The sequence below is a fragment of the Euleptes europaea genome, chromosome 4 (assembly GCF_029931775.1).
Source record: "Euleptes europaea isolate rEulEur1 chromosome 4, rEulEur1.hap1, whole genome shotgun sequence".
Lineage (NCBI taxonomy): Eukaryota > Metazoa > Chordata > Lepidosauria > Squamata > Sphaerodactylidae > Euleptes > Euleptes europaea.
Window position 1 is genome coordinate 107931653 of NC_079315.1, and position 22868 is coordinate 107954520.

At 45.5% G+C, this 22868-nt stretch overlaps 1 protein-coding gene across 1 annotated transcript in view; it reads right to left on the bottom strand.

Annotated features, from left to right (window-relative positions):
• MALT1 (MALT1 paracaspase) overlaps positions 1 to 22868 on the bottom strand; it is a 51788-nt gene that overhangs the window by 12626 nt on the left and 16294 nt on the right. The window contains exons 5-10 of the mRNA XM_056848668.1: positions 20026 to 20204; positions 17838 to 17934; positions 15440 to 15472; positions 15038 to 15064; positions 12852 to 12887; positions 3297 to 3500 (exon numbers count right to left, since the gene is read on the bottom strand). Of these exons, the coding sequence (XP_056704646.1) occupies positions 3297 to 3500; positions 12852 to 12887; positions 15038 to 15064; positions 15440 to 15472; positions 17838 to 17934; positions 20026 to 20204 (576 nt within the window). The remainder of the gene's footprint in view (positions 1 to 3296; positions 3501 to 12851; positions 12888 to 15037; positions 15065 to 15439; positions 15473 to 17837; positions 17935 to 20025; positions 20205 to 22868) is intronic.

The window sequence follows — 22868 nt, forward strand, 5'->3', positions numbered from 1 at the left end:
CATAGATGGTTGCAACTTGTGTAAATTGTTTTGTTGCGTAACTGGAATCTTTTGTTGGAAACCACGTTTTTGAAACCACACAAAACTTTCTTATCCAGTGGATCAGCGGTGCTTTTTGTGTGCCCCTGTGATTGTAGCAGCTCAAGGGTGTAGTGCCACATTTCCTTCCTAACCTTCCTAACCTAGCGTTCGCTTTGTGGTTAATGCCTTTGTGCATGCAAAAGGCACCAACTCCATGCCTCTGCTATCCCGTTTTAAGCAACATCAAACAGCTGATAATACCAACAGCCAATTAGTTGCAGAGCTATGCAACTGAAGGCTGATAAAAAGAAACCCAGAAAAAAGCCACCATAAAATGTACTTTGTCCTGAAGAACAGGATTTGGCTGTTTGAACAGGATTGGCATATTGGGGTGGGGAGGAAGAGAGAGAGAGAGATTTCTGTCTAGACATTAGGAAGGATTTTCTAACAGTTAGAGTGGTTCCTCAGTGGAACAGGCTTCCTTGGGAGGTGGTGAGCTCTCCTTCCCTGGAGGTTTTTGAGCAGAGGCTAGATGGCCATCTGTCAGCAAGGCTGATTCTATGACCTTAAGCAGATGATGCTAGGAAAAGTTGAGGGCAGCAGGAAAAGAGAAAGACCCAACAAGAGATGGATTGACTCAATAAAGGAAGCCACAGCCTTCAATTTGCAAGATCTGAGCAAGGCTGTCAAAGACAGGACATTTTGGAGGACTTTCATTCATAAGGTCGCCATGAGTCGGAAGCGACTTGATGGCACTTAACACACACACACAAGCAGATGGTGAGAGGGAGGGCACCTTGGCCATCTTCTGGACAAGGAGTAGGGGTCACTGGGGTGTGTGGGGGAGGGAGTTGTGAATTTCCTGCATTGTGTAGGGGGTTGGACTAGATGACCCCATAGGTCCCTTCCAACTCTATGATTATATGATTCTACTTCCTTATAGATTAAGAACATAAGAAGAGCCCTGCTGGATCAGATCAGTGGTCCATCCATTCTAGCATCAACAACAGGGAATACAGCCTGAGGCCTTTTCCTGATGTTGCCTCCTGGCACTGGCACTGGTATTTAGAGGTTTACTGCCTCTAAATATGGTGGTTCCCTTTAATCACCCTGGCTATCTTCCGTGAATCTGTCTACCTGCCCCCCCTCCCCTTTTAAAGCTGCCTTTGGCTGTGGCCGTCACGACATCCTCTGGCAGCGAATTCCACATTTTAATCATTCATTGTCTAAAGAAGTATTTCCTTTTGTCCATTCTGAACCTACTACTCATCAGCTTCGTTGGATGCCCTTGAGTTCTCTTCTCCTCCATTTATGTAATTTTATTATGAGAGAAAGATGGAACTTTCAGAAGACAGCGGCATGTCATTTGTAGAAAGTCCATGGACAAAAATATGGTTTTACTTATGCAATTTTAGATGCAGAAAGAGCTTTGGGATCCTGATGAGAAGAAGAGCTGGTTTTCATATGCCGACTTTCTCTACCTTTTAAGGAGAATTAAACCGGCTTACAATCGCCTTCCCTTCCTCTCCCCACAACAGGCACCTTGTGAGGTAGGTGGGGCTGAGAGAGCTCTGAGAGAACCGTGACTAGCCCAAAGTCAACCAGCAGGCTTCATGGGGAGGAGTGGGGAATCGAACCCGGTTCTCCAGATTAGAATCCACCGCTCCTAACAACTACACCCCACTGGCTCTCAAACTGAGTCCTTGTCCAAAATTATTTTTAATTAATTACATGAATAACGGACAAATTTTAAATAATAAAAAGGCTGGGTGCCACACACAGTTTGACGCAGCTTTTCATTCGAGTTCCTGTCAGTTGGCTCCAGCAAGGGCACGGCTGCCATGGCTTTAAATGCAACTGACAAGTGACTGCTAAGAAAAGGGAATCGTCAGAAGGTCTGTGGGCACCCTTCCTGCTCCAGTAAATCTTCCTGTCACAGTGACCCTTGGCTCGGCTGCAGAAAGGGCAAGACCTTTCTGAATGTCACATCAGCCAGCATTGAACGAATCAAAGGTAACCGATCAAAGAGAAAGTCGTACTTTGTAAACACTTCACCTTGGCACCAGCTGCAAAGAGGCAACCAATGTAAAACTATTGCATGAACACCCTCTCCCCTCCACTTAACCACTTGCAACAGCCCTATCGGGGCAGGGACCTTCTCTATAAATGCCTTCAGTGAAAGCATAATTTGTTTTTCACAACTGCAACTTTAATGCAGGGCGCTTTTTAGATTTAGGGGGGAATGATGAGAAGGGGAGGAGCCGTAGCTCAGCAGAGCATGCATTTTGCAAGCGCACGAACAGATCCTTGGTATCTCTACTTAAAAGAATCTCAGGTACGAACACTAGGAAAGAAAGCTGTAGAACACAGTATTGGGGATCAGCATCTTGACTTGTACGATACAGCTTGATATCTTCCACTTCTACAATGTTTTTGACCAATGATAACAGCTGAATCTGCTTTCTCATCCTCCTTGATTTTTTTTTTTAAAAAACGGTCTGTTAAGTAATTGTAATGTGTAAAGTACTGTCAAGTCACAGCTGACGTATGGCAACCCCGTAGGGCTTTCAAGGCAAGAGACTAACAGAGGTGGTTTGCTGTTGCCTTCCTCTGCATAGCGACCCTGGTGTTCCTTGGGGAATCTCCCATCCAAGTACTACCAGGACCACCTCTGTTTAGCTTCTGAGATCTGATGACATCAGGCTAGCCTGGGCCATTTAGGTCAGGGCTGTAGTAATTACAGTAATTCCCCCCACCCTCAACATCTGAAAAATTGATTACTGTTAAGCAATTGCAGTAATTAATTTTTCAGAGGGTGAAAGGGGGGGAAATCTTTATATAAAACAGAAGTTTTTTTATTCTTCTAATTGTACAGGACAAGGTCCCTCAACTCAGTGAAGTTTGCGGATGCTTCTAGAATTCTGAGAACAGGTAATTAGCACCACCCATGGGAGTTGGGGCCCATCACAAAATGTCCCAAGCCAAGCATCCTATGATGGATGCTGCCATTTTCTGAAAGGGTGCCCCCTACAGACAAACCAACGGCACTTCCTGGGATTTTGTGAAGCACCTCCTGCTGCGATGAGGTGATGAAAAGAGAGGATTGGCTCTTTGCTTTGGGGATGAACTCCTTTGGGAAAGTAGGAAACTCACTGGAGGGTGTCCCCTTGGGGATCACTGGTATGGGACGAGGCCATTTCTCACAACAAGAGTGTCGGGATGTACAAGCAAGTACATGTATTCAACGGATCTGCTTTTGTGTCATTTATTCTTACCGTATACTCCTTTGTCCAGAAGCAGCAAGAACTCATCGACGGCGTTCCGCATCTCAGGTTCAGTAAGATCCAGGAGGGAAACCACTTTAAAGTCCAGCTGCCTCAGCACGTTGGTGAGTTCGTAAACGTCCACCAAAGGGGCCTTCAGCTTCGGATGCCGGCAATAACTCATGTTGCCGATCAGCAAGGCCACCTTGTCTACGGCTGGAAAAGCAAAGCACACTTTGGCCTACTACTGAGTAGAGATGTCCATTTCCAGACAATCTGAAGCCCTTTGGCAAAAAAAAACAACAACAACCATTGCCCCCTACCACCAAGAAAAAACTGGAAATTCTGGGGAGAATGAAAATGTATGCAGTACTTCCTTTGTTCTCAAGCCTAACGTTATTTTACGCTTTAACAATATAAAATGCATTGTTATAAATTAGTTATTAAATATACTATGTGACATATTTATGAAAATTAGAAAATTAACGCATCAGTTTTCTGCAAGTAGAACTGCATGGACATCTAATATGGGAAAGAGATCTGCACACTGCTGTAACATATGATACCTCAGCTTTTGTTGGCTTGGTGGTGATAAGTGCTAGCAAGTTGCAGCCGACTTACAGCGACCCTGTAGGGTTTTCAAGGCCCAAGAAGAACAGAGGTGGTTTCCCATTGCCTGCCGACAGCGTGACATAATGGTTAGAGTGTTGGACTAGGGTCTGGGGGATCCATGTTCAAAACCCCATAGAAGCTTGTGGGGTGACCTTGGGCCAGTCACACACCCTCAGCCTGATCTATTTCATGGGGCCGTTGTGAGGATCAAATGAAGCAGGGAAGAACGTTGTAATCCACTTTGGGTCCCCAATGGAGAGGAAAGTGGGGTATAAATGAAGTAAATAAATCTAAAGGGTAGGAAAAATGGGAAATAGAATATGCATATTTTGTAGTAAACATACAAAAGTGGATTAATTTGGCCAGAAACAGCCTGTCGCAATAGGAGTGGACTCATATTTGTATATTCAGCTAAACTTTGTAACACTGAAAACCATGCACTACCATTATGCAAATTATAGAACATTAAAGGTAGGCAAAATTAGTCATAATTTAAACAATAATGATGTCCTTGAAATATGGCATCTCTGTCCTGTATACACAAGGATGCAACAATTTAACCTGTTGTATACAACAGTCTTCATACTACACATTTGATGTGAGACACACACTGGTCTTAAAAAGCATTCCTCTCATTCCAAAAGAGTAGGTTATTAAATCCCATTCAACTGTGGCTAAGAGACGGATGAAGAAGCATTGGTTTTTATATGCCAACTTTCTCTACCACTTAAGGAAGAATCAAACCGGCTTACAATCTCCTTCCCCTCCCCTCCCCACAACAGCCACCCTGTGAGGTAGGTGGGTCTGAGAGAGCTCTAAGAGAGCTGTGACTAGTCCAAGGTCACCCAGCTGGCTTTGTGTGTAGGAATGGGAAAAACAAATCCAATTCACCAGATTAGCATCCACCGCTCATGTGGAGGAGTGGGGAATCAAACCGGGTTCTCCAGATTAGAGTCCACCGCTCCAAACCACCGCTCTTAACCACTGCACCATGCTGGATCCAGCAGTAAGAATGTGTAGCCTTCTCCTCACACCCTTTCCCCTCTCAGGAGCAATTCTCCCCCTTCCTTTCCAGTGGTTAACATGGCACTGACACACAAACACACGAAGGTACCTTCTACTGAGTCAGACCAGCGGTCCATCAAGGTCAACGTCATTTGCTCTGAACAGTAGCAACTGTACAGTCTCTCCAGATCTTTCACATAACCTACTGCCTGACCCTTTCGACTGGAGATGCTGGGGACTGAACCTGGGGCCTTCTGCATGCCAAGCAAATGCTTTACCACTGAGCCACGGTTCCAACCAAACCATGACTTTACATACAGCTAAGCAGAGCTGCATTAAGCAGGGTTTAAAACCAACATAGTTTCAGGTCACGGTTCAACAATAAGACTAAAAGAGGATGGGAGGAGAGAGTATAGTTAAGGGACAGCCAACGTTACAGCTCTTTGTACCCAACCTGTAATTTTCAGTAATGAAGCTTATATGACAATATACATGAGTGGCAATGGAGGAAGAATTGTTAAAAATGCAGTCCTAAGAGTTACACCCTTCTAAGCTCACCAACTTCAATGGACTTAGAAGTGTGTAACTCAGTTTAAGATTGCATTGTTAGGTTCAGTTCTGGTATTATGACAAACCATGGTTTGCTCTAACCTGAGTTCATGGTTTAAGCTTCCAACCACGGTTTAAGCTTCCAAACGAACAGGCAAGCCAAACACTAGAGCTGCTTACATGTTTAGCACTCCAGCTGCCAACTGCAGTGGCCACTGAAGACACTACGCTAAACCGTAGTTAAACTTCCTAAACCATGGTCTATCATAGCGTCTGAACTGAGCATTGGTGTTTTAAGGTTTTTTTTAACACTTTCTACCTGTAATGCCTTTGATATTGTTTTTTTTGCTATTCTGTTTGAAAATACCTATAAAGAAATGGGTAAAAAGAATGAACAGACTTGAGCTTCAAAAGCAGAATAAGGAGATTTGACAGGTTTCCCCAACACAATCACGAACAGATCTCTGTGCCTTGGTCTTAATTTGCTGTGCGCACTTGCAGCTTTAGAAATAAACAGATCATTTGTAGATGAAATACAATCTGCCAAGCTCCATCACAATGAAAGCCATTTTACAGAGACAGTTACAAATGATTACAACGCTCTCCCAGTTTCAATGGCCACCTGTTTGAAGAGTTTGCGCAACAGAGTCATTAATACAGGCCTATTTACACTGACAGCATAATATCTTTGAGCGCCGCTTATCCCAAGAGAAACTGTAAATTAGTAAAGACCATTTACAAACTGCCAGGCTTCATATATAAATTCTGTTTCTCTTTTGAGAATTCAGTCCTGGGCTGAAAAGCACAACGGCGGCGTCACATTTTCCACATCATTTATCAGACTCAAGGACAGAAATTCCAGTATCCAGCCTCGGCTAGGAAGTTCAGGGCCCTTGCTATCGCCAATGCAACTATCACAGCAAAATGGATTGCCGATGTCAATCGACTCTGACCTGACAATATAAAATCAGGAACATGCACTCAAAGTACAGCACCCTGCAGCAATAGGCTGACTGACAAATGTAATCCTAAATGAACACATGAACACACATGAAGCTGCCTTATACTGAGTCAGACCCTCGGTCCATCAAAGTCAGTATTGTCTACTCAGACCGGCAGCGGCTCTCCAGGGTCTCAGGAAGATCTTTCATATCACCTACTTGCCTAGTCCCTTTAACTGCAGATGCCGGGGATTGAACCTGGGACCTTCTGCATGCCAAGCAGATACTCTACCACTGAGCCACGATCCCTCCCAAATTTCTGGTAGGGTATGAGCTATCGTGAGACACAGCTCATTTCTTCAGCTACAGCTAGAATGTGAGTCCATCAATCCTTGAACACATGAACACACATGAAGCTGCCTTATACTGAATCACACCCTTGGTCCATCAAAGTCAGTACTGTCTACTCAGACCGGCAGCGGCTCTCCAGGGTCCCAGGCAGAGGTCTTTCACATCACCTACCTGCCTAGTCCCTTTAACTGAAGATGTCAGGGATTGAACCTCGGACCTTCTGCAGGTCAAGCAGATGCTCTACCACTGAGCCACAGCCCCTCCCCGACAGCATAATATCTTTGGATATTAATGGAATTAACACCCTTCCAAGCCCGCTGTCTTCCACAGAGGGGACGTGAGAGTGGTTTATAAAATTATGCATGGGGTGAAGAAAGTGGATACAGAGACCATTTTCTCTTCTAAAATACAAGATTTCATGGGCACCCAATGAAGCTGATGGGCAATAGACTCACAGGCTGACAAAAAGAAGTACAGGTAGAGTATCCCTTATCTGGACATCCCATATCCAGACTAATCCGAAAACTGGTCCCTTCGAGCCGGCATGCAGGCAGATGCGTGCTGCTCGTTTTCAATGTTTCCTCTCACCTAAAAAAATTAAAATGCAGGGTACAATGCATTGTAGGTGGAGACTGAAAGCCTGCCGTTGTTAGTTTGTTGTTGTTCTTGTTTAACAGCTGATACATGGATTCTGGTAAGATACAACTTTACTTTCTGATGGTTCAGTGTACACAAAATTACTAAAAATATTGTTTAAAATTACATTCAGGTGATCAGTATAAAACGTATATAAAACCTAAATGAATTTGGGTCCCATCCCCAAGATATCTCATCATGTATATGCAAAAATTCCAAAAAAACCCAGTATGCGGAAAGATCTGAAATACAGACCACTTCTGGCCCCAAGCAGTCCGGATAAGGGATACTCAACCTGTACCTCTTTACTAAGAAGAGGTTAGATGGCCATCTGTCAGCAATGCTGATTCTGTGACCTTAGGCAGATGATGAGAGGGAGGGCATCTTGGCCATCTTCTGGTCACGAGGGGTGGGGAGGGGGGAGGTAGTTGTGAATTTCCTGCATTGTTGGACTTGATGGCCCTGGTGGTCCCTTCCAACTCTATGATTCTATTCTATACTAAATAAGTAATTAAATTGTGGGATTCACTGCCCATGGACGTAGTGATGGCCACTGGCATAGACGGCTTTAAAGGAGGATTAGATACATTTGTGGAGGAGAAGACCATCAATGACTAATAGCCACAATGAATAATGGACATCTCAACATTCAGAGGCAGTAAATCTCTGAATGGCAGTGTTAGGAGGCAAAATCAGGGGATTTTGCCTCTAGGTCCTGTTTGGTGGCCCTCCAGGGCAGCTGGCCGGTGAGTGTGTGAGACAGGATGCTGGACTAGACGGACCACTGGTTTGCTCCAGCAGGGCACCTGTGATGTTCTTAGAACTGTGACACCGCTAAGAACTGCGTGCACCATTAGCTCCTCAGTACCATCCCCGAGCCTAAAAGGACATAAAATCTGAGCCACAACGGCTCACTTTTCTGCTCACAAAAGGCAGCCAGATGGGGGGAAAACCTTGAACGGGAAGATAATTTTGTGCCAAGACTAGTGCATGGTTGGCTATTCCTCCCAACCCTCATTACTATGCAATGGCCTCAGCCCCTTCCTGAGGGCCTGTGACCCAGGTCAAGCCCTGGGTCACAGCCCTGGGTCAAGCTCTCCAACCCAGGTTGCTGAGGGACTGTAACCCAGGTCAAGTTCTGGGTCTCCCTACAGTCCAACAGGAGGGCCGCAGATGAAGAGGAAACGAGGCTCAGACCAGGAGAACTGTCAGAGCAAACTGTCCTATGGGGAGCGGTTAAGACCCTTAGGGCTGTTTAGCTTGGAAAGACGGCGGCTGAGGGGAGACATGATAGAGGTCTATAAAATTATGCATGGTTTGGAGAGCGTGGACAGGGAGACGTTTTTCTCCCTCTCCCATAATACTAGAACGCAAGGTCATCTGTTGAAGCTGGAGGGTGACAGATTCAAAACAGATAAAAGTATTTTTTCACACAACGCATAGTTAAATTGTGGAACTCCCTGCCCCAGGATGTGGTGATGGCTGCCAACTTGGAAGGCTTTAAGAGGGGAGTGGACATGTTCATGGAGGAAAGGGGTATTCATGGCTATTAGTAAAAAATGGATACTAGTCATGCTGCATACCTATTCTCTCCAGGATCAGAGGAGTGTGCCTATTATATTAGGTGCTGGGGAACACAGGCAGGATGGTGCTGCTGCAGTCGTCTTGTTTGTGGCTTCCTAGAGGCACCCGGTTGGCCGCTGTGTGAACAGACTGCTGGACTTGATGGAGCTTGGTCTGATCCAGCATGGCTGTTCTGATGTTCTTAGGAGTACACAAGTGAGAACTCACCAGTTGGATGTGGCCAGGGACGCATGCTGTGGGCCTGGGTGGCTGCTTCAGCTGTGTTAGGGGGCAGGGGCGCATCCTCAGGGCTGGAGGTCGGGTGGCTAGAGGTGGAATTGGGTGGGGGCAGGTGGTCTAGCTTTGGGAAGCGTTCTAAAGGCGGTGGTATGGTAAAGTTGGGGGTGAACAGAATGGGGAGAAGAGGACAGGCAGGACCCATGCATGGAAGAGGAGTGACGTTTAACGACCCCTTCCAGAGGACAGGGAGTTGAAGAAGGCTGCACGGTTTTGGAGTTGGCAAGAAAGGACTCCTCGTAACGAGTGTGAAGAGTTCATTAGCAGTGGATGGAGTCGCGCCCACCGCCGAGTCTCCCCCATCCGGGGTCGGGTCAGTCTTCCCAATGGCAGAACGTGTAGTAAAACAGTTCCTTCACACTGTGGAGAAGAGCTCCTGAAGAGACCAACAACGGCCTGAGAGAACCCAGCCGAGGCAGCCCCTCGTCTGTTTTCCTTGGGGCCACCAAAAGGCCGAGATCCCTTGAGAGTAAGACGTGTCGCAGGCCAAGGACCACCAAGGACCCGAGACAATTTTTTTCCTATTTCCTGCATCATCTTTGAATGTCTTGACGAGAAGGTAGAATACAAACGTATTTAGTAAATAAATGTTTAAGTGCTCCTTGTGGGGAAGAAAGAAAAAAAAAACACGTCAGAGAAAAGAGGAGGATAGAATCTCTCTCCTCCATGCTCTGTTTTTCTGTGAGGGTTTTCATTTGGCTTGTTTTTAAATATGGAGGAAAGTGTGATTCAACCAACACCCACTAACAGCACTCTGAAGTAACACAGCCCAACTGCAGTTTTATCATCTAACAGGTTAGGTTGCCTTGGTCAGTCTTTACTTAATCCTCTGCTGTGTACGTCTCTCTCACACACACACTTTCTGCCCCTTCAGCATGCAAAGAGCTTGTTCATCTCTGGCCACAGTGCTTAATTGGGAACAAGGAAGTTAGCGCTGTTGCCCAGAAAACCACCCTCTTCCCCTTTTCCCCCGGAGCAGCAAAACCACCTGCAAAGGCAATAAAGCCAGGTCTTTGCAGAACCAGCAACCGGCTTGACTGTGCAATCCTAAAGAGAGTCAATAGGCTTAGAAGGAAAAAGAAGACGTTCTAGTGTGTCAGGTAGAGGTCTTTCACATCCCCTACTGCCTGGTCCTTTTAAACTGGAGACGCTGGGAATTGAACCTGGGACCCAGAGGCTCTTCCACTGAGCCACAGCCCCTCCCTAAAACTTACTATGCTTTTTTTTGCAATGACCCTTTCCATAGCGTGCATTTTGTTGTTCTAACAGAACGCACTGGCCTTTTGTTGTTTAGGTCTATGGTTTAATCCTTTTTAAAAATCGATATATTAGATAGATAGATAGATAGATAGATAGATAGATAGATAGATAGATAGATAGATAGACAGACAGACAGACAGACAGACAGACAGACAGACAGACAGACAGACAGACAATTGATAGGTAGATAGATAGATAGACAGATAGATGATTGATAGATAGATGATAGACAGAGACATACATTTAAAAATCAATATATAAGATAGATAGACAGACAGACAGACAGACAGACAGACAGACAGACAGATAGATAGATAGGTAGGTAGGTAGACAGATAGATGATTGATAGATAGATGATAGACAGACAGACAGACACTAATAATATTCCTTATTAGTGGAAGAATCTAATGGAGTGGAACCTTCCTCAAAATGGATGTAAGCACCATCTACAGAAAGCCAAAATCAACAAAACAAGAAACTAAGCTTGCCTGAAAGAAACAGAGAGATTCTAGGATTGAAGTTCTAGGATTGAAATCAAGCCAATAACATTCCACTGCTGTACGTAAGCCCATTTTCACACTTTCACTGGTTTACAAAGGCTTTGCTGAGCTGGGGATAGAGAACTATGAAAGCTATCCCGCCCCATAGATGAAGAAGAAGAGTTGGTTTTTATATGCCGACTTTCTCTGCCACTTAAAGAAGAATCAAATCGGCCTACAATTGCCTTTCTTTCCCCTCCCCACAAGACATCCTGTGAGGTAGGTGGGGCTGAGAGAGAGTGACTTGCCCAAGGTCACCCAGCTGGCTTCATGCGTAGGAGTGGGGAAACAAATCCAGTTCACATTACCCTCCGCCGCTCATGTGGAGGAGTGGGGAATTAAACCCTGTTCTCCAGATTAGAGCCCACCACTCCAAACCACAGCTCTTAAACACTACACCACGCTTATAATCATAGTGTCATATAGAATCATATGTTGAGGTATCACTGTACTATAACAAGCGTTTGCAACCAGCTTATCCTGTGTGGTCAAGCCAATCCGGTTGTGAACATCTGCAACAGTGCAACAGCAGTATAATATCCATGTGTAGATGCAGTCAGTGATGCAGATTTTGGGACAGCCCAGGCTAACCTGATATAATCAGAACTCAGAAGCTAAGCAGGGTCAGTCCTGGTTAGTACTTCGATGGGAGACCACCAAGGAAGTTTAGGATTGCTATGCAGAGACAGACAATGGCAAAACCACCTCTGAGCATCTCTTGCCTTGAAAACCCCAAAAGGGGTCGCAATAAGTCAGCTGCAACTTGACATTAAGATAAAAAGTCGATAGCAGCCAGATGTGAAGAGCTACAGTTGTTTTTTATCCACCAGGTACAAAGAGGTATTTAGGAATGGAGATCTAAAATGTACAGTTCTAGAGAGGTATTGAAAACAGGAATTTTGTGGCACCTTAAAGCCTGACATGTTTTTTAATTCTAAGTTTCCACAGACTAGGCAAGAGCCCCCCTTTCCAGTAGGGTTGCCAGACCCTCTTCCCCACTGGCAAGACGTTTTTGGGGCAGAGCCTGAGGAGGGCAGGGTTTGGGGAGGGGAGGGACTTCAGTGCCATAGAGTCCAATTGCCAAAGTGGCCATTTTCTCCAGGTGAACTGATCTCTATCAGTTGGAGATCAGTTGTAATAGCAGGAGATCTCCAGCTAGTACCTGGAGGTTGGCAACCCTACTTTCCAGACACAGGACGAACAGGGTTCTGGACCACAAAGGCTTATGCTAGAATAAAAACCGGTTGGTCTTTAGTTAATTTGGAATACCTACAGCTGACCTATTTCAAATAAATCCTCAAAGTAGCATACAATATTTTTTAAAAATAACTGCAAAAACCAGTAACCATAAATAATCAGAAAAATAAAGATCTTAGAAGCACAAAGGAAAAATCTTTAAGGTACCACACACTCCTGTTTAAAAACTGTTTTATTCCCAGAGATGTCTAGCTTCCTTAAATAGCACCTCTCTCCATTCAAACAAAATACACTAGAGATCAAAAGTCCAGACTGTAAGAAAACTCTTGATACGGGAAACAAATCTAATGAACACTTAAATCGAGTCAAATCCTACAGACAGCTATACCATCTTAAAATCAAAATGGAGCAATAAGCCCTGCTGATTTCAAAAAGGCCTGGATACAATCTAAAGCAAAGTTGGCAAAGCCATGTATCTAAATGTGCTTGTTAATTTTAATGACTTTTATGCAGTTTTATGTTCTCACCATGTTTTGCTATGTAAGCCGTCTCCAGCAGGTTCTCTGGAGAGGCAGCAGCAGGCATTTTCTGAACAAGCATACAAACAAACTACTCACCAAAATGCCTTTCAGTCAATTGTTCCATAAGACCTGCTTTGTAAGAAAGGAAATTAAAAAGGTCAATTCACTACTGCCAACAATATCTGCAAACATTCAAAGATTTTGTTTAAAGTTCTCCCGCTCTGTTGCTCTTTGTGTTTCGATTTCATCAAGACTGCACCCTTGATGTATAACCACAGTGATGGAACAATGTGCACGAACCAGAGTTATCACAAGCTCAGCCCCATTTCTCCCGCCAAGAATTGCTGTCAAACGTGAACTCCGGTTATACAGGATGCTATCAGTGCAGGCACATGGTTAAACAGTTTCCCCACTAACCAGAATCCAAAGACTAGATTAAACTACACTAGCGTTGCCAACCTCCAGGTGGTAGATGGCGATCTCTTGTTATTAAAACTGATCTCCAGCTGAAAGAGATCAGCTCCCCTGGAGAAAACGGCCGCTTAGGTAAGCGGACTCTATGGCACTGAAGTCCCTCCCCTCTCCAAACCCCGCCGTCCTCAGGCTCCGCCCCCAAAATCTCCAGGTCTTTCCCAACCCAGAGCTGGCAACCCTAAACTACACAGAAGTCTAGCAGCTCCACCACAAACTGGCTGCCACAGGGGGCAGAGCCAACGTCACAATGTCAGAGAGTGAGGTCACGCATAACTCTAATAGTGACTCTTCAACATTGACATTCATCCGTTTGACAGGATGCCTTTTTAATCTGCACAGCCAATCAGATCTCCAGTGGACAATCAGAAACCCTGCTGGGTACAAGCCCCACCTGGCCCTGCCCACTTTCCAAAACTACTTGGCAAACACTAGGAAATGGGTAAAGGGCACTATGGGGTCCATAGGTGCTACTCAACACAGCTACCCCCCTAGATTAAACTATGCCAGCCTTAGTGGACTAATAGTGCAATCCGAAGCAGAGTCTCACGCTTCTAGACTCATTGACATAAAGGGGCTTAGAAGGGTGTAACAGATTGCACTGTAAACCCGAACAATCAGCAGCATCCTTCCAGCTCCTGACGCAATTCCAGTATGGCTCCCTGAGATGAAGTTCCCAATCCTTCTGCTGTACATTAAGGACCAAAGTAGATGTTCTTCTTCTTCTTCTTTTTTTTTGGTAAGAGTCAGGTCCATGTTGCCTGGACCTGATTCACTTTTCCTATAGCTGCACGGTTGCTGCAGGGAAAGTCTCTCTAAAACTCAGAGAGCTTGATTCTGCCAAAAAGGGGGAAATAATCCCCCCCACCTAATCTTAGGAAATGTGGGGGGGGGGCAGAATCCTCTCCTCCCCTAAAGCCACAGTTTGGAGCCAAATCGGACTTTCCTTGGTTTTTAAAGAGACATTATCTGCAGATGCTTTAAGTCAACTGGTTGTTTGTTTGTTTTTAAATGTAAAATCTCGTTTGGCTCTAAGCAAAACCCCGGAAGGTTTGCTATAAGAAATATTTTGTTACTCTAAACACAATGCTTGCAGTGCCAAGGCACAGATAACATATGTTCTCCGCTGAGTAGGTACGCGGAATGGTTTTCGGCTTTCACAGCTGCGTGTGCAACATTCTGCGGGACGGGATATGTTGGACCCCACAGTAGCACTGGGCAAAAAAGCAAACACGGACTTCTGCAGCCAGGGAAGGGCTGGCATGACCTTTAGATGGGCATTTTTGTCCCCCAAAATGCCTGGCACAAACCCTAATGGAGTCATTATTTGATACCGTGGATTTTCCAGGCTCACAACACCTGATGTTTTTCCATCATAATCATCTTGTTACATTTGGCCACTGAAGATTTTTTTTATATATTTTTATTTTTAAACTTACACTTACAAAAACATGACATATAAAATAAGACATGACATACATCCTAACTACATAATGTGTAACATAACATAATACCAAATGTGCCTTACTTTCTCCTAGATTGACTATCTATTCAAACAATTTTTATTACTACCATCTGTTCAATACTATGTCTTATATTCTATTATGCACAAGTTTAAGGTTAATCACTAAATTGATATTAAAATCTACATTAAGGTAAAGAAAATGTCTTACTACGCCATACCTAACTTTCTTAAACGTCTATATTAAGCTATTGATATTGCTTCTCCAAGGTATTACATCTGAAGATTATTATAGTTTTGTGATAAATCACTCGAGATTCATAGTCTTATGAAGTAATGTTATACTTACCAGGCCCTCCGACGCCAGTTAGATCTTCTGAAAGGGAATACAGAAAACTGAGCGATCGTGCATTCGACAGACATATTAAAAGGAGATTCATGAATGGATCTAACAGAAAGCTAAAGATAGAGGGAAGGCCATGTTTAATGATTATGATTGACAACGATGTGTTAAATATGGTCAGCAGATAAAGCTGCTCCACATTCATTGGTAAAGGAAAGGACATTTTTCTATCATTAATAGAAGGTGTAAATGGAGAAATGAAGACATGCAGAAGTAAATCAACACAGTAAACAGCACTAATGCTCAAAACAGCATATAGATCCTATTGCAATTAATGTTATAACGTTATATAGTTCCCAGCATGCAGAATTCACCATGAAGCTCCACCACACCAAAGGCCGATTTTACCTTCGCTGCATTCTACTGCAATAGATTTTCCACCTTGGGTTTCAAGAAAACAAAAAGAAGAAGTTCTTGATTTCATTTAGGCCAGGTCTTAAACACAAGTGGGAAATTATCTAGGGTAATTTAACTTCTTGAAAGATTGGTTATGAATGAGCAATGGATGTGGTGTAGCAGTCAGAGTTGTTGGGCTAAGCGCTGGGAGACCCAGGTTCGAATTCCTGCTCTGCCATCGAAGCTGGCTGGATGACCTTGGACCAAATCACTCAGCCTATCCTCCTTCACAGGGTTGTTGTGAGGGGGAAACGGAGGAAAGGACAGTGATGTAAGCTATTTTGGTTCCCCTCTGGGGAGAATAAGGTATAAATTAAATAAATAAATAAATAGTTTAAAGCAAGGGTCCCCAGCATTTTCGAGCCTGCGGGCACCTTTGGAGTTCTGAACACAGTGAGGTGGGCACAGCCACCAAATGGCTGCCACAGCTTCCCTTCAGTCATACAGTGAAGATCCTTGTGCTGTGGTGGCAGCTGCTGTCAAAGCAACCTTTTTAAAAATCTGCACAGCCAACCACATCTCCAATGGGCAATCAGACGCCTTGCCATGCAAAAGCCCCCCTGGCCCCTCCCACTTTCTAGAAACACTTGGTGGGCACCAGGAAAGGTGACAGCAGGTGCCAAGGCACTCACAGGCATCATGTTGGGGACCCCTGATTTAAACCAGACTGATGTAACTTTAGTACTACACTGCAACAGACACTGGCTGGGAAACAAAAACCGATAGACAAGTGATGCTTTTGCTATAGAACAGGGGTGTCAAACTCAATTGTTACGAGGGCCAGATATGACATAAATGTCACTTGGTCAGGCCGGACCATGCTTCGACAGCCCAGATCAAGAAAGGGGTGTGGCTGACTTGGCTGGTTTGCAGGCCGAGTAAGAGCTCTCAAGGGGCCAGATCCGTCCCATGTTTGACACCCCTGCTTCAGAAGCTTCCCCCATTTATCTCGGCTTCCTTGCTTGAGTCATCCGCTGTTTGTCCTGTTGGTAACTTTCTGTCATGCCTCTTCTTGCAGAAGACCATCTGACCTTGTCTGAATTGTTTAACCTCTACATTTACTCACATTTTTTCACACAACGCATAGTTAAATTGTGGAACTCCCTGCCCCAGGATGTGGTGATGGCTGCCAGCTTGGAGGGCTTTAAGAGGGGAGTGGACATATTCATGAAGGAAAGGGGTATTCATGGCTATTAGTTAGAATGGATACTAGTCATGCTGTATACCTATTCTCTCTAGTATCAGAGGAGCATGCCTATTATTTTGGGTGCGGTGGAACACAGGCAGGATGGTGCTGCTGCACTCGTCTTGTTAGTGGCTTCCTAGAGGCACCTGGTTGGCCACTGTGTGAACAGACTGCTGGACTTGATGGGCCTTGGTCTGATCCAGCAGGGCCTTTCTTATGTTCTTATGTTACCACTGCAACTGTTAGACTCGCCACCGTCATGTGCACAGGAGAAACGTGACACCGGACATCAGCAAATAAGCTCTCTCCATCACTCAGCAAATTTCTAAGTATGCTGCTGTATAATGAGAACTTGCCAGTTCCCACATTAAGAAGGTGTGTGCTTGCATGGATGCAGGTTGTAGGGTTGCCAGATCCCCTCTGCCCACCCGCAGGGATAGGGTTGCCAGATCCAGGTTGAGAAACTCCTGGAGATTTGGGGCTGGAGCCTGGGGAGGGCAGGGACCTCAGTGGGGCACAATGCCACAGAGTCCAACCTCCAAAGCATCCATTTTCTGCAGGGGAACTGATCTTTGTAGACTGGAGATGAGGTGTAATTCTGGGGGATCCCTAGGCCCCACCTGGAGGCTGGCATCTCTAGCAGGGTGCAACTCTCCCTCTGCGGTATTTTGACCCGAGAGTAATCAAGGAGGAGTGCTCCCTCCCCCCCAGCTAATTCTGAATTAAACTCTGCTGCCATTCACTTACATGGAGAGATGTGTGCGGTGCGGTGTATAATGTATGCAGAAAATCTACTTGGAACATCACTAGTGAAATTAACAGCTAGATTCGAGTCCAGTAGCACCTTAGAGGCCAGCAAGATTTTCAGGGTATAAGCTTTCAAGAGTCAAAACACCTTTCGTCAGACAGGTGAAATTAAGTGAGAGAAAAGACTGGGGAAGGGAAGAAGCAGAACCAGAACAGGGGGAGGGAGGAAGGAAAAGAGGAACAAGAATTGGGGGGGGGGAGAAGGGAGAGGTATAAAGAGAATCCCCCCCCCCCCGCAAGCTTCTGCAGAAGCCTTGCTTATTTGGCCGCATTTCCCAGCAGTAATTGCTGGTTTTCTTACATAGGATTCTGCTTATCGCACTTATTACAGTACAACAACTCACTAGGGTTTCTTACCTACAATGACTTCGGCCTTCTTGCTTTCTTGAGCCTCCAGATCATTGTATACACGGCACCAGTATGTGCCTTGGTGTTCGACATCCACACAGGAAACCTAGGAAAACATCATAACTCCTAATAAGAAATGCAGTGGGGTGTAGTGGTTAAGAGCGGTGGACTCTAATCTGGAGAACTGGGTTCGATTTCCCAGTTACACACGAAGCCAGCTGGGGGACCTTGGGCTAGTCACAGTTCTCTCTGAACTCTCTCAGCCCCACCTACCTCACAAGGTGTCTGTTGTGGGGAGAGGAAGGGCTTCTCCTCCTCCTCCAGTCCCTGCACCAATGTCCTGGGAGGTACACTTCCTAACTCTTTTCGCGCTGGGAATGCCCCCTAATGCAACGGCATTGCTGTGACACCATTTTTGGTGGCAGAGCATCACTTTTTGCAACGGGGCCTTCCCCTTCGTTTTTGAAATAACCCCCCTTTTTTTTCCTACCTTGGTGGCTTTCAGGAATGGGCTGAAAGTGGCAATGGGCATTACCCTGGGCATATAAGAAAGGGCCACAAGAGCCGAGCACTGGCTCAACCCGTCCTGCCCTCCCTCTCACAATCTGCCTCAATTCATAGTGAGCGCAGAATCAGCATTGCTGTCAGATGGCCATCTGTGCCTGCACAGTGCCGTCAAGTCGCAGCCGACTTATGGCAACCTCTTATGGGGTTTTCAAGGCAAGAGACTAACAGAGGTGGTTTGCCGGTGCCTTCCTCTGCATAGCAGCCCTGGTATTCCTTGGTGGTCTCCCATCCAAATACTAAGCAGGGCTGACCCTGCTTAGCTTCTGAGATGAAGAAGGGTTGATTTTTATATTCTGCTTTTCTCTACCTTTAAAGGAGCCTCAAAGCGGCTTACAATCACTTTCTCCTCCTCACAACAAACACCTTGTGAGGTACGTGGGGCTGGAGAGAGTTCGGAGAGAACCATGACTGGCCCAAGGTCACCCAGCAGGCTTCATATGAAGGAGTGGGGAAACACATCCGTTTCACCAGATTAGAGTCCGCTATTCATAACATAAGAAGGGTCCCTGATGGATCAGACCAAGGCCCATCAAGTCCAGCAGTCTGTTCACACAGTGGCCAACCAGGTGCCTCTAGGAAGCCACAAACAAGACGACTGCAGCAGCACCATCCTGCCTGTGTTCCCCAGCACCTAATATAATAGGCATGCTCCTCTGATTCTAGAGAGAATAGGTACGCAGCATGACTCATGTGGAGGAGTGGGGAATCAAACCCAGTTCTCCAGATCAGAGTCCGCCATGCTTAACCACTACACCACGCTGGCCCTCTGACAAAATTGAGCTATACCATGCTGCCTTTCCTCCCGATGGCCATCTAGCCTCTGCTTAAAAACCTCCAAAGAAGGAGAGCCCACCACCTCCCAAGTCTGTCTCACCGAGGAACTGCTCTGTCAGGAAATTCTTCCTAATTGGTTATAAATAAGACATCAGTACCCTGGAACAGAACGAGTGCAAACGTTTCCTGAACCTCCATTATGAATTTCAATAGGCCACTGTGTAGGAGGGAAGCATCTAGCTTTGCATCACATTTCCAGTAACAGCTAAAGACCTTTTGCGCAATCCCCACCCACCCAGCGAATACCTTCAGAAACAGTATACAAGCGATTACTCCCACTTCAGAGTTTAGTACTCCAAAGAAATCCAGGCAAGCCTTACCAGCATGCTAAGGACAGAGCACTAGGGAGCACCAGGGAGCCAGCATGGCGTAGTGGTTAAGAGCAGTGGTTTGGAGCAGTGGACTCTAACCTGGAGAACTGGGTTCGATTCCACACTCCTCCACATGAGCGGTGGATGCTAATCTGACAAACGGGTTTGGATTCCCTACTCCTCCACGAGTGGTGAGCTCTAATCTGGTGAACTCGATTTGTTTCCCCACTCGTACACATGAATCCTGCTGGGTGACCTTGGGCTAGTCACAGCTCTCTTAGAGCTCTCTCAGCTCTCACTTAGAGATCCCTCAGCTCACAGGGTGTCTGTTGTGGGGAGGGGAAGGGAAGGTGATTGTAAGCCAGCATATAAAAACCAACTCTTCTTCTAAATAACATGTCATTTTATAAGACTTTCATGATTACAGTTAAAAATAAACTTAATTTTCAGGAGGCTTTGACGGAAGAAAAATAACGGAGACTCACCATGTATGCCTTTTTGTCCCCATTAGTCAGCGGAGAGCCATTCTTGAACCACTGATATTGAGGCGCAGAAATCCCAATAGCTCCACACTGAAGCACCAACGTTTCCCCTACTATCAGATTTTGGGACAGCGGATGGGTGCAAATATATAACTTGTTTTCAGGCAGGTCGAGAGAGCTTCCTTAAATTGAAGGTGGGGGAAGAGAGAAAGAACTTGATGTTCAAAGCTGAGCTTGACGTTTGGAAGCAAAAGGCACATGAACATGTGAAGCTGCCTTATAGCGAATCAGACCAGCAGTCTATAATAAGAACCTAGGAAAGGCCATGGTGGATCAGACCAAGGACCATCAAGTCCAGCAGTCTGTTCACACGGTAGGAAGCCCACAAGCAAGATAACTGCAGCAGCACCATCCTGCCTGTGTTCCACAGCACCTAATATAATAGGCATGCTCCTCTGATCCTGGAGAGAACAGGTATGCATCATGACTAGTATCCATTTTGACTAGTAGCCATAAATAGCCCTCTCCTCCATGAACATGTCCACTCCCCTCTTAAAGCCTTCCAAGTTGGCAGCCATCCCCACGTCCTGGGGAAGGGAGTTCCATAATTTAACTATGCATTGTGTGAAGAAATACTTCCTTTTATCTGTTTTGAATCTCTCACCCTCCAGCTTCAGCAGATGACCCACTCTCTCCATACCAAGGTCAGTACTGTCTACCCTGACTGGAAGCAGGACGTCATAGTCATTCTCTTCACCCTACTTCCTGATCCTTTTAATTGGAGATTAAATTAATTGGAGATGCTGCAGTCGTCTTGTTTGTGGGCTTCCTGGAGGCACCTGGTTGGCCACTGTGTGAACCGACTGCTGGACTTGACGGACCTTGGTCTTATCCAGCATGGCTTTTCTTAAGTTCTTACGAGATGCTGGGGATTGAACCTGGGACCTATGTGTAAAGCAAATGCTCTACCGTGGAACCACAGACAGTCTGGGAACGTAGGTTGCTCTTTCTCTGCTGCCAAGGAGATGGGAGGGGCCCTGGATGATTTCCAGGTGAAAACCAGCAGATAGGGTGTCACATAAATGCTTCCTGTCTTTCATATACATAAGTGTGAACACAGAGGTGTTTCCCACAGAGAATGTGCAATTGTCAGGTGGGAAAAGGGGCTGGAGGAAAACACTCACCTAACCCCATTTTGCAAGGCCTGTAAGACAGAGATGTTTCACCAGGCTTATGGTTGAGGACCGCAACAGCATTGCATCAACAGCCGGCCTCCTTCTCCCTGCCCGTCCTTTCCTTCCCTCTCTTGGCCCTTTTCTTTATTTCCTTCTCTTTTTGTTCTTCTCAGCTAGCCCCGGATATTCAGGTTGCTTAGCTTAGATAGCCTACATAATACACAGATTCTGACTCACAGTCAAGCACTGTGACAGGAATGATACCACCTTTGGGGTTTTTTTCTCCACTGGATGTGTATACATTTCTAGAAGAGAGCCATTCCTGAGCCAGATGAGAAGAAGAAGAGTTGGTTTTTATACCCCACTTTTCTCCACCATAAGGAGTCTCAAAGTGGCTTACAATTGCCTTCCCTTCCCCTCCCCACAACAGAGATCTTGTGAGGTAGGTGAGGCTGAGAGAGCTTGGAGAGAACTGCGACTAGCCCAAGGTCACCCAGCAGACTTCATGTGGAGGAGTGGGGAAATCAACCTGATTCACCAGATTAGAGTCCGCCACTCATGTGGAGGAGCGTGGAATCAAAACCGGTTCTCCAGATTAGAGTCCACCACTCTTAACCACTACGCCACACTGAGATTTGTCACCGGTGATATATAATAAGCACTGGATATGACCACCTTCCTTTATTGGTGTGAATGCCAGAGATATTTTAATTATACAGATGGGGCTGCTGTCATTGGCCATTGCTAAAATGCCACCCCATACACCACAGTAGCCAGCCACAACTCTTCATACCTGCTGTAATGTTCAACTTGTGTATACATTTCTCCCCTAGGAATCAACATCAAGAAAATGTAATTGGAATACCAATGCCAAGCAGGTTCCCAAGAGGATTGCAAAGTACTGGAGGGGAGGGGCCGTGGCTCAGTGGTAGAGCATCTGCTTGGTATGCAGAAGATCCCAGGTTCAATCCCTGGCATCTCCAGTTAAAGAGACTAGGCAGGTAGGTGATGTGAAAGACCCCTGATGTGCCTGAGACCCTGGAGAGCCGCTGCTGGTCTGAGTAGACAATACTGACTTTAATGGACCAAGGGTCTGATTCAGTATAAGGCAGCTTCATGTGTTCTAGGAGGATGTGCATTTCCTTCTGGCATCACCACATAGTTTAAGATGGTCACTTTGTTCTAAATCCGTGAGTATCTTATTCATTACTAAAGGGAGGTCTGAGGGAAAACTTGGACAGCAAATCTGCAACTTGAAAGTCTTTTTTCTACTATCTTTGTCCAAGAGGACACAAAAAGGTCAAGCTTAGTCCATTTTAAAAGTTCAGGAAGAAAATCCTGATCTAATAGGAAAAAAATCTAAACTTTTTTTTAAAACAGATCTATTTACTGGCTTGGAAAAGTCGAAAACAGCAGGAAAAGAGGAAGACCCAAGAAGAGATGGATTGACTCTATAAAGGAAGCCACGGCCCTCAATTTGCAAGACCCAAACAAGGCCATTAAAGCTAGGACGTTTTGGAGGACATTGATTCATAGGGTCACCATGAGTCAGAAGCGACTTGAGAGCACTTAACGCACACACATTTACTGGCTAGGTTTGTGCAGTCCCCCTTCTATATATTTTTTAAAATTGCACAAACTAAGCTTACAAGAATGCATTCAACCCCTGTA